The sequence below is a fragment of the Mobula hypostoma genome, chromosome 6, assembly GCF_963921235.1.
Source record: "Mobula hypostoma chromosome 6, sMobHyp1.1, whole genome shotgun sequence".
NCBI lineage: Eukaryota > Metazoa > Chordata > Chondrichthyes > Myliobatiformes > Myliobatidae > Mobula > Mobula hypostoma.
Genome location: NC_086102.1, coordinates 34,208,124 through 34,221,007, shown reverse-complemented (window position 1 = coordinate 34,221,007; position 12,884 = coordinate 34,208,124). Strand labels below are relative to the sequence as shown.

Below are 12,884 nucleotides of genomic sequence, written 5' to 3'. Positions count from 1 at the left end.
TTCTCTGTTTGTAAAATGTGTTCAGGAAAGTTTTCTAAATCAATATATAGAGGTACCAACTAGAGGTGATGCAATATTGGATCTCCTGTTAGGAAACGAGTTAGGACAAGTGATGGAAGTGTGTGCAAGGGAGCACTTTGGTTCCACTGATCATAACACCATTAGTTTCAACTTGATCATGGACAAGGATACATCTGGTCCTAGGGTTGAGGTTCTGAACTGGAAGAAGGCCAAATTTGAAGAAATGAGAAAGGATCTAAAAAGCGTGGATTGGGACAGGTTGTTCTCTGGCAAGGATGTAATCGGTAAGTGGGAAGCCCTCAAAGGAAAAATTTTGAGAGGGCAGAGCTTGTATGTTCCTGTCAGGATTAAAGGCAAAGTGAATAGGAATAAGGAACCTTGGTTCTCAAGGGATATTGCAACTCTGATAAAGAAGAAGAGAGAGTTGTATGACATGTATAGGAAACAAGGAGTAAACAAGGTGCTTGAGGAGTATAAAAAGTGCAAGAAAATACTTAAGAAGGAAACCAGGAGGGCTAAAAGAAGACATGAGGTTGCCTTGGCAGTCAAAGTGAAAGGTAATCCAAAGAGCTTTTGCAAGTATATTAAGAGTAAAAGGATTGTAAGGGATAAAACTGGTCCTCTTGAAGATCACAGTGGTGGGCTGTGTGCGGAACCAAAAGAAATGGAGGAGATCTTAAATGGGTTTTTTGCGTCTGTATTTACTAAGGAAACTGGCATGAAGTCTATGGAACTAAGGGAAATAAGTAGTGAGATCATGGAAACTGTACAGATTGAAAAGGAGGAGGTGCTTGCTATCTTGAGGCAAATTAAAGTGGATAAATCCCTAGGACCTGACAGGGTATTTCCTCGAACCTTGAAGGAGACTAGTGTTAAAATTGCAGGGGCCCTGGCAGATATATTTAAAATGTCAGTGTCTACGGGTGAAGTGCCAGAGGATTGGAGGATGGCTCATGTTGTTCTATTGTTTAAAAAAGGCTCTAAAAGTAATCCAGGAAATTATAGGCCGGTAAATTTGACGTCGGTAGTGGGTAAGTTATTGGAGGGAGTACTAAGAGACAGAATTTACAAGCATTTGGATAGACAAGGACTTATTAGGGAGAGTCAACATGGCTTTGTGCGTGGTAGGTCATGTTTGACCAATCTATTGGGGTTTTTCGAGGAGGTTACCAGGAAAGTGGATGAAGGGAAGGCAGTGGATGTTGTCTACATGGACTTCAGTAAGTCCTTTGACAAGGTCCCGCATGGGAGGTTAGTGAGGAAAATTCAGTCGCTAGGTATACATGGAGAGGTGGTAAATTAGATTAGACATTGGCTCAATGGAAGAAGCCAAAGAGTGGTAGTAGAGAATTGCTTCTCAGAGTGGAGGCCTGTGACTAGTGGTGTGCCACAGGGATTAGTGCTGGGTCCATTGTTATTTGTCATCTATATCAATGATCTGGATGATAATGTGGTAAATTGGATCAGCAAATTTGCTGATGATACCAAGATTGGAGGTGTAGTGGACAGTGGGGAAAGTTTTCGGAGCTTGCAGAGGTACTTGGACCAGCTGGAAAAATGGGCTGCAAAATGGCAGATGGAGTTTAACACAGACAAGTGTGAGGTATTGCACTTTGGAAGGACAAACTAAGGTAGAACATACAGAGTAAATAGTAAGGCACTGAGGAGTGCAGTAGAACAGAGGGATCTGGGAATACGGATACAAAATTCCTTAAAAGTGGCGTCACAGGTAGGTAGGGTTGTAAAGAGAGCTTTTGGTACATTGGCCTTTATTGATTAAAGTTTGGAGTATAAGAGTTGGAATGTTATGATGAGGTTGTATAAGGCATTGGTGAGCCGAATCTCGAGTATTGTACATCAAAGTTGCTGGTGAACGCAGCAGGCCAAGCAGCATCTATAGGAAGAGGCGCAGTCGACGTTTCAGGCCGAGACCCTTCGTCAGGACTAACTGAAGGAAGAGTGAGTAAGGGATTTGAAAGCTGGAGGGGGAGGGGGAGATGCAAAATGATAGGAGAAGACAGATGAAGACAGATGAAGAAAGATGAAGCCACACTCAGGTTGGAGGAACAACACCTTATATTCCGTCTGGGTAGCCTCCAACCTGATGGCATGAACATTGACTTCTCTAACTTCCGCTAGGCCCCACCTCCCCCTCGTACCCCATCTGTTACTCATTTTTATGCACACATTCTTTCTCTCACTCTCCTTTTTCTCCCTCTGTCCCTCTGAATATACCTCTTGCCCATCCTCTGGGTCACCCCCCCCCCCGTCTTTCTTCCCAGACCTCCTGTCCCATGATCCTCTCGTATCCCCTTTTGCCTATCACCTGTCCAACTCTCGGCTCTATCCCTCCCCCTCCTGTCTTCTCCTATCATTTTGCATCTCCCCCTCCCCCTCCAGCTTTCAAATCCCTTACTCACTCTTCCTTCAGTTAGTCCTGATGAAGGGTCTCGGCCTGAAACGTCGACTGCGCCTCTTCCTATAGATGCTGCTTGGCCTGCTGCGTTCACCAGCAACTTTGATGTATGTTGCTTGAATTTCCAGCATCTGCAGAATTCCTGTTGTTCTCAAATATTGTGTTCAGTTTTGATCACCAAATTACAGGAAGGATATTAATACGGTTGAAAGAGTGCAGAGAAGGTTTACTAGGATGTTGCGGGAACTTGAGAAACTCAGTTACAGAGAAAGGTTGAATAGGTTAGGACTTTATTCCCTGGATCGTAGAAGAATGAGGGGAGATTTGATAGAGGTATATAAAATTATGATGGGTATAGATAGGGTGAATGCAAGCAGGCTTTTTCCACTGAGGCAAGGGAAGAAAAAAACCAGAGGACATGGGTTAAGGGTGAGGGGGGAAAAGTTTAAAGGGAACATTGGGGGGGCTTCTTCACGCAGAGAATGGTGGGAGTGTGGAATGAGCTGCCAGACGAGGTGGTAAATGCAGGTTCTTTTTTAACATTTAAGAATAAATTGGACAGATACATAGATGGGAGGTGTATGGAGGGTTATGGTCCGTGTGCAGGTCAGTGGGACTAGGCAGAAAATGGTTCGGCACAGCCAAGAAGTGCCAAAAGGCCTGATTCTGTACTGTAGTATTTCTATGGTTTCTAGTGGTGTGATCTACTAAGGAAGTATCTCTCTGAGTTCAGAGCAAAGAGAAAGGGTGCCACAAAATTGTGAAATTTGTCTCCTAACTTCTGCTGTCCCAGAAGAGGTAATGATATACAAGGAAGCCCTCTTACTAACTAAAAGAAGCACTACTACAAACCCACATCAACTTTCAACTTGTTTATCTGTTTATTTATTTATTCACTTAATAATTTATTGATCTATTGATCCATTTATTTATTTATTTACTTATTATTTATTTATTTAGAGACCACAGAGTTGAGACCATTTTTAGGTGAGAGCTTTGCAACAAACACTGCCACTCTTGCATTGGTCTCATCAGCCACAGATGGTGTTTCACCAACAATGTAGACAGCTAGCGTACAACATCTATGGTCAACCTCGACCAATAGAGGGCCACCTTTTATTTAGAGATGCTACAAGCTTGTGCTGTGAGCTCGTTGGGCTGGAAATAGCATTGAATGATTGCAGTTGCTATTTCTAAAACTGGAAAAGTAACACAAATTTCTAGGCATAATTTTCCAATGATTATTGAACTTACTTTGATATTGACATGAACTATTGCATCCTGCACTACCAAACATGAGTCCATTTTAGAAACATTTGAAGTAGAGGTAGAAATAGGTCAAATTGCCTCTTGAACTTTTTTACCGTTTATTAAGACGTGACTGATCCCTTTGTGTTATCTGCTCTCCCACTTGATGCTCACATCCCTTTGACTTCCGTGTTGCCCAGTAATCTATAGAGCTCAGTCTTGAATATTATGAATTAAGTATTCACATCCTTCTGGAGTAGATTTTTCTAAAGGTTTATCACCTTCAAGAGTGAAGGCATTGAGATAGTTAATTATTTTTTTTTATTTAAGAAGGACAGCTGTGTAAGCCAAAAAACCACATTTGAGCTTTATGTCAGTGGTTAGGAACGCAACAGGGAAAATTCTAATGGACAGGATTTATGTAGATTTGGAAAAGCAAGGACTGAATAGGGATAGTCAGATTGGCTCTGTGTGGAAGAAATCTTGCTCACTAATTTGGCTGAATTTTTTGAGGACATAAAGGAAATTGATGAAAGCAAGATGGCAGAGGTAGTATATAAGGACTTTAATAAGGTGTTTGACTTATTTGAAAGTCCTGTGTGATTTCTGGTGCAGAGGCTCCAATGCAAGTTGTCTAATTGGATCCAAAACTGGCTTTCTGATGGGAAGTGGAAGGCAGGAGTGGAAGGATGTTCTTCTGACTGGAAGTCTGACTAGTGTGTGCCAGAGAGATTGATCCCAGGACCTTTGCTGCTGTACATTAACAACTTGGTTGTGAATGTAGGAGATATGATTAGTAAATTCACGGCAGGCATGAAAATTAGTTGTTGTGTGGATAACAAGGAAGGTTGCCCAAGGCTTTAGCAAGATGTAGATCAAATGGAAAGTTGGCCAGAGCATTAGTAATTGAATTTAATCCTAAAATATAGGATAATGCCTTCATAACCGACAACCTAGCCCAACCCCTTGATTACAGATCTTCATAGCCCCCAGAAAATGAGAAGCTGAGAATGAAAACAGAGAGACATCCATTTAGAACAGAGATGAGGAGGGATTCCTTTAGCCAGAGGATGGTGAATCTCTGGAATTTATTACCACAGATGACTGTCATTGGGTGGCTTTAAAGCAGAGATTGATAGGCTCTTGATTAGTCAGGGTGTCAAAGGTTACAGGAAGAAGGCAGGACAATGCACTGAGAGGAATAATAAGTCAGCCATGAAGGAATGGCAGAGCAGACTCAATGGGCCGATGGGCCTAATTCACTTATAATGTCTTATGGTCTTAATGTCGAGAGTCTCCCTCTCCCCCCCCCCCCCACATTTGTGACATTTACAGGAATGTTGTAGCCAAAGGGTCTGAAGTATTGTTGAGGCTCCCTGCCATCCATCCCACAATCTTTTTTACCCACTACATTAGGGAGGAGGTACAGACCATCACGACTAGGACTGCTAGACTGGGTAACGGCCTCTTCCCCCGGCTGTGAGACTAATGAATACCCTGTCATAATTGAGGTTGTTTAATGTGCTGTGTGTGATATAAGTTTTGTGGGTGCACCATGATCTGGAAGAACATTGTTTCGTTTGGTTGTATATATGTACAGTCAGATGACAATAAAGTTGAACTTGAACTGAACATGAACGGATGAGAATGGCCATGGGATTTGAAGTAGGATGATTTTTTACTTCATTTTCCCCATTGCCATTTCTGTCCACCCATTTCTCAGCTTCTCATATGCTATCAAACTACCCCCACAGATTAAACTCACTAAATATTTTTAGTCATCTATCACTTTATCACTTTATCCTATAGTTTAACCATACTTTTCACCACAATCACTTATAGGGCCTTTGTTATTATGGGTGCATAATAAAGAACTTCAGTTCCCAGTGGGCAATGGGAGGGGTTCATCCGGAACCAGAAACTATGATGGTGACCTGGTTGTTCATGCGCAGGGTTGAGCAGCAGTTCAGTAATAAAATGTTCTAACATAAACCCACACCAAGTTTGTCTTTATTAAGAACAAACATAATATGGTGTCGGAAGACAGCGTGAGGTCTAATCACAGAGAGTAAATGAATACTGTGTATGACTAAGAAAGGGTCTGTGTGAGTACAAAGGGTGCTAGCAGCAAGTGAAGTCAGATGCTAGTTATGACGGAGAGAAGCTGGTCAGTGAGGTGAGAGGTCACAATTCTAGCACATGGTCCATGTAAGGAAACATGCAAGAAGAAGTAGCTCCATGTTCCTACCAGATCCAGATGGAACGAGGGACACCTTTGAGAGGGAACCGTATGGATTTACAACCACAAGCTCCAGCCCATAGCTGTGACATATCACCTGTCAGTACACCAAAGGGGTCAACAAATGTAATATGTAAACAAATGAACATGTTGATCAGAGTTCTCAGAAAGGCACAAATATTGACACAACCAATGCAAGCAATACATCTGTGGAAACAAATAACGGAACAAAGGGGATCATTAAACCACTCAGAGACTGATTGGAAGTTGATGAGTGGATAAGGGACTGTAGTTGCTTATTGCTCATTACAGTTGAAGCTGAGTTGTTGAACAGTTGGAAATTCAAAAAAAAGAAAAGACTTGCTACAGAATGTAGTTATCTTTGTTGGAAAGGATTATCGTTCCTTGTAGGTTAATGAGGACAGAGTATTGTCTTTGTTTTTCTTTCAAGGGGGAAGGTGTGTTATTATTTGTGCATAATAAAGAACTTCAGTTCCCAATGAGCAATGCAAGGGGTTCACCCGGAACCGGAAACTACGGTGGTGACCTGGTTGTGTATACACAGGGTTGAGCAGCAGTTCAGTAATAAAATATTCTGAAGTAAACCCAACCCAAGTTTGTCTTTACTAAGAACAGACATATCAGGGCTAGCTCAGGTTGCTTATTTATGAGCCCTTCAGCCATGTCCTCCTCCTCTATCATTATTTCAGCTTCTTTTGTGCTTCAAAAAAAAAGCTCCACGATATTTTAACTGGTAGTTTCAAAATATTGACTTTCTGGCATTTGGCACTAAATTACGACTAATCTGCTTGAGCAAACCTTGTCTTCGTCTTAAATACCGTAGAAGCCATTAAAATCATTATTTTTTTTTCACTCTGGCCATTTCCCATTACAGCTGCACTCACTTGAATCTTGAGCGTACATTTGTGTGAATATTGCTGACAACTAAGATATTTCAAGGCTCTGCTCATTCACAAAACAGGGTTATCATGGACTGCAAATCCCATGTTTTTGTGTTCCATGCTGTGCACTATTGACTTAAACTGTACCACCCTACATGTTGACCTTCACTTTGACAAAGTGAAGGTCAACATGTTTGGAGCTTGTTATCACGATTGAGGCAATGACATCATTTGGCACTGCTGCTTCCATTTCGATGCTTTGGCCAAACTTGCACTGTGTTTAGTTTTAGTTTCTATTCAGTCTCTTTCTGGTCTCTTGTCGTGGGTTCCCAGCTCATTATGTTCATGTCATTGACACCTTACTCACTTGACTCTGTTCTAACTAAGCTGCTGACCACTCATCTTCATTTCCTGACCTCCATATTAATAGTTCTGCCTCAAGCAAGCCATCTTCATTCCTCAAATTCAGCTTGAATTTACTGCAAATTCAACCCCATCCCTTCCATCTTCAGCTTTTTAATGTGTTATTACCACCCAGGGTTTCTTTTTAGGGACTCCTCTCCAATCAGATTCCATCCTTTCCATAGCACAGTGGTGATTCATAGCGGAATAACAAATAGTACCATATCAGATCAATTGCAAGAATGTGATGAATGCCAATGTGGCTGATCGATCCTGCAGGAGACACTTGCTTTTCATGTGGGCTTTTGAATGCACATGCTTTTGTCTCGGTGGGCCCGTTTTGTTGCTTCCACACTGCAAGTTGCTCAACGTGCACCATTACTAACATGACTCGTAAAAACATATAAATCAAGCAATCCTGTTGTCATTCTTGCTCTGCACAATACATAACACAAATGACATTCTGTACGACAGTAATTTATATCCCTTTATCATCTTGAGCAGTCTGAAACTTCCAACAAGGTTAGCTGTACTGTATAATCCTATAATCACTGTTCTCCAACCGCCTGGATCCAGTGCACCTGGATCATATCTTATCCATCTGGACAAGAAATCAATGGCCGTTCTTATCATTCCCAATCCAACCTCCTCGGGTGTTCCCACAGATTTATCCTTATACCCCTGCTCTTTCTCATCTATATGTTGCTCTTAACCTGTATCTAAAATTAAAGCCTCATTGATCATGTGAAGGTGGATCTCCAAAAGTTTCACAACTACAACCTCTTTTGATCCTCTGTTACCTTGTACTTATGGAATTACCCAGCTGATGCTTACTCTGAAAATTACTCCGGACTAAAATAAATGGATCATCAGTTAATTGGAGAAGCTACTTATTTGGGACAATTCCTAAAGAACCAAAACTAATTGAGAAAATTCCCTTCATAGATTTGGGACACTGTGCTGCTTAATTGGGACAGGAGGACATTGTTGCTGAACAGTTTTCAAACTAGTGTCAGTCACATGACCTTTTGTGGCTATCAGACACTGCATTGAGCTTAGGGTGAACAACTTTTAAATTGCATCAGTTCTATATGTTTGTGTTCAAAATGTAGTGATTTTTGTCTGATAAATGGCTATCCAATCATGCGTGAAGAAGTTGAAGCTGCAATATGATCACTGAAGTGCAGGAAGTCAGCAGGAGTTGACAACAGGAGTTGAAGCATGGAGGAGAGGCCACGATAGACATGCTTACCACCATCTGCAATAAGATCTGGCAGACAGGTGAATGGCCGACACCTTGGACTCAGTTGGTGATCATTGTGCTTCCCAAGAAAGGCAATCTCCAACTTTGCCAGAATTACTGTACTATCAATTTGATCAGCCATGTAAGCACGGTAATGCTCAGAATCATCTTGAACAGACTGAGACCTCAGGCAGAAGACATCATTGCCGAGGAACAAGCAGGCTCCCGTAAGGGCAGAAGCACCACTGAGCAGATGTTCAGCCTTTGCACCCTCTGTGAGAAACACCTTCAGTACCAGAGAGACTTCTACGTCTTTATAGACTTCAAGAAGGCGTTTGACAGAGTCTGGCATGATGCCTTATGGGCCACCATGAAGAAATTCAACATGGGGCAGAAGCTGATTCATACAATCCATCAGCTTTACGCCAAGGCAACCAGTGCAGTACTTGCTCAGGGCACCATCAGGGAGTGGTTCCATACCTCCGTAGGAGTCCGTCAGGGCTGCCTCCTCTCCCCCACTCTCTTCAATGTCTTCCTGGAACGAATCATGTGTTGCCCTTGAAGATCATGTGGGCACAGTCAGCATTGGAGGGAGGAACATCACAAACCTAAGATTTGCTGATAACATTGATGGACTTGCAGGAAAAGAGGACAAACTGGCCAACCTGTCAGCCATCTTGACAGAGCCTCCACAAAGTTTGGAATGGAAATAAGTGCCGAGAAAACCAAGCTCATGGCAAATGCCAATGGTGCCATTATAACAGACATTTCAGTCTGTGGTCAGAAACTTGAGACAGTGCAGCAGTTCAAATACCTTGGGGTTATCATCAGTGATGAAGGATCAAGACCAGAAGTCCTGGCAAGAACCACACAGATAATGACTGCGCTATCCAAACTCGAGACAATATGGAGGGACAGCAACATCACCATGAAGTACAAGATCAGACTCCTGTGTGCATTGGTATTCTCCATCTTCCTTTACGCATGTGAGACATGGACCTTCACAGCAGAGCTACAGAGGAAGATAAAGGCATTGGAAATGAGAAGCTATCGCAACATCTTGGGCATCTCATACTTGGGCCACATCACAAACGAGCAGGTCCGCAAGACCATCCAGCACTACATTGGCCCCCATGAAGACCTTCTCACAACGGTAAAGAAAAGAAAGCTGAGATGGTACGCCCACGTAACAAGATCCAGTGGCCTTGCGAGGAACTGTGGAGGGGAAAAGAAGGAGAGGTAGACAGAGGAAAAGATGGACGGACAACATTAAAGAATGGACAGGGAAAACATTTGCAGTGACCCAGTCTCTGGCATACAACTGCGACAGATGCAACAGACTGGTGCAAAGCTTGACATGACAGCGCCCCGACGACTCCACCAGGAGTTAAGGGTGCAAGGCAAGGCAAGGAAAATGGCGAGAAATAAGCAGTAAGACAATTTAGAATTGCTTTGCTCACTGCAATTTCAAGTATTCTGGATTAGAGATGACAGAAATGGGCGGGAATTAAAATGAAATGATTTCACTACTTCAACAAGGTAGGAACTATGAAGAATTTGAAGGTATCAACGATCATCTTGAATGTTACAATGAAAATGAAAATTTGCAGGATGAAGTCATCAAAAGCATTGTATGAAGACAGTGCATTTTCTGCTCTAGATGTCTGTGCTAATTTTGTTCATTCACTGCCAGTCAAAAGGACACGGCAGCATGTTGGTTGTCTGTCATAATTAGCGATGAGTGAAAGTTGTGCGGGAAATTTTTTAAGTGGAAAAGCTGTTGCGCTGGGATGTTTCCACTCTCTTGACCTCAAGTGCTGGTCTAGTGGTATGAGTAGTCATCACAAACTGGGGTCCTCATAGGTAGCAATGGATAACCATGACTCCTTCTGTGCCTCTTCATGCCCTTCACTCTCCACAAACCTTTTTGGCCATGAATGTCACTGTTGGTCACTTCTGGAGCTGACTTCATATGCTAGGGCAGGCATATCCCCATTTCACCAGGATATGATGCCCTCCGCTACCCTGATTGAGCATGTCTTTTGAAGTGGTGAATCGAAGTGTGGCTACTGTCGCATACAAATAGCCACCAGGAGCCATAGGTGAGAGCTAAGTGTCTAGTGGGGTCCAAAGGTGAATGAGGTGCCTCTTCAGCAGAAGTGCTACACCTCCCTGGACATCCAATACACTGGATGAATTCTTCCATCAGTAAGTATTAGGAACTAATACATAGTTTTATAGTACTGCAGCAGTGTTAGTAGTGTTCTAATTTGTTCTGTATTTTATTTAAATACTTAAATAAATGGTTGTTTTAAAAAAAATCTTTTTAATTACTTTGTATTTCCATGAAAGATCAGCTAATCGGGGACGCAGCTTAATTGGGCCAAAGTGTACTGATTCCTATGGGTCCCAATTAACTGGAATGCACTATATTCAAAAGACTAAACTAATGTCTTTAATCTCTGTTATAAATTTAGTCTATAAGCTCATGACTCCGTTCTTCTCTCTGACATTGATATGAAACAGAACCTTCACTAATCATAACCTTAAACCTATTTTTCTTGCCGGTTGCTAAAAATGCTTGCTTCTTTCTCTTTGACACAGTTGAGCTTTTACCCATGCCTTATAATATCAAGAGTTAAGTATGGCTGGCTTCCTCTATAAACAAGATGACTCACAACTCAAGTCCAGGACCTTTTGCCTTTTCAACCCTTTTCTCATTTGTTCTTTTTTTTGGTGGGCTTGATGCCAGGTTTTGTTTCATAACTTTCTTGTGAAGGGCCTTGGGATATTTTGTTATGTTAAGTGTAAGCTGTTTGTGAAGTGCAAAATAATCAGCTGTAAGCAGAGAAAAATAGAAATCACACTTCTATAAAAACTGTGCACAGCTGCTCCTTCCGCTAAAAGCAGAAATTCTCAGTGGCCTTACCTTTTATTTCCGATTCCCACTCCCGTTCTGATATGTCGGTCCTTACCATGATGAAGCCACTTTCAGGATCCAAGTAGTCTCCAACTTAATAGCATGGATTATCGATTTCTCCTTCCAGTTAAAACAAAATGTTCCTCCCCTTCTCCTTCTGTTCCTCAATCTGCCTATCACCCACCCTCCCAGTGTCTCTCCTTTTCCCCTTCTCCTGTAGGCTCACTCCTATCAGATTCCCTCATCCCCAGCCTTTTATCTTTCTTACCTACCTGGCTTCACCTATCACCTTTTAGCTATCCCTCCTCTCCTCCCCCCCCTACCTTTTTATTCTGGAGTCTTCCCCTTTCCTTTCCAGTCCTGAAGAAGGGTGTCAACCTGAAATGTTGACTGTTTATTCATTTCCATGGGTGCTGCCTGACCTGCTGAGTTCCTCCAGCATTTTGTGTCTGTTACAATAAAAGCTGATGTTGCCTAGCCAACAGATTGCATTTAGAATTTAATTTCTCTACATTATGTTCTTAGGTTGGTCTTGCAAATTGGAATAAAATTTGTTTCTTGATATTGAGGTATTATGTTCTTAGGATTTCAAGGTTTCTGAAATTCAGTGATGTAGTTCTGGATTTCTATCGTGACACAGTCTGAGAGCCAATGGAAATGCGGTTGCCAAGTTTCTGCCTTTATTTTGGCATGGAGAGAGAATGGGATTACAAGTCATTTGGTTTTCTGTCTGAATAATGATAGGGCACAAGGGCAAGTTCCCACAGAATATTTTGACCAATTTATTTTTAACAGAGTTAAATAATGGCTATCTTTCCAGTCAATCCATTTCATTTTGAATTACAGAATCCAAGTTGTCATCCTCAGTCAGTCCATCCTTCCCATCGAAACCTCTGCTTCATTCTGACAGAACAGGTGAGTCATCAGTATTTCACACATACTTAATGCATGTATTCTATCAGGATCATGATACAGTGCATTTTCTGCTGTTTTAAAAGGAAGTCAAAAGAAGCAAGTTTAAAAAAAAGCAAAAAAATCTCTTTCAATATTTGGAATTACTTCAAATCATTTATATTAACATTTTAATTTGAAGTGGCTTGTCCACGATGTCTTTAGAATATGAACTGCTGATTAAAGGAACTTCCACTGCATGCAAGAAAGCACAGAAACAGATGCTTTTGAAATAGGAATGTTATATGTTTTTCCTCATTTATGTCATTGCAGCAATTGTCATGAGGAATTATATGATTTACTTTGAACTTATTAATATATGCAATGCAATGCTTTTGCAATCTTTAACCTTTGGCTGTGTAGCATGGGTTTCATGAATATAACAATGCAATTATATTTGGATCATGCAGAAAGAAATTAATCACTGTGAAATTATTAACTTGTCAGAGTACTGGATCTCATTCCATTAATTGATTGCCTTGTTGTCACTGGCTGTGAATGTTGAAGGGAAAAATACTGTTGCTCCATCTTTTTAGTGGACA

The 12,884-nt window shown here is 41.6% G+C and overlaps 1 protein-coding gene across 2 annotated transcripts in view; it reads left to right on the top strand.

Moving 5' to 3' along the window:
• Positions 1 to 12,884, top strand: part of LOC134347920 (target of Nesh-SH3) — a 347,223-nt gene that overhangs the window by 133,093 nt on the left and 201,246 nt on the right. For both annotated transcript variants that reach the window (XM_063050550.1, XM_063050549.1), the window contains exon 12: positions 12,238 to 12,306. In XM_063050550.1, the coding sequence (XP_062906620.1) occupies positions 12,238 to 12,306 (69 nt within the window). The remainder of the gene's footprint in view (positions 1 to 12,237; positions 12,307 to 12,884) is intronic.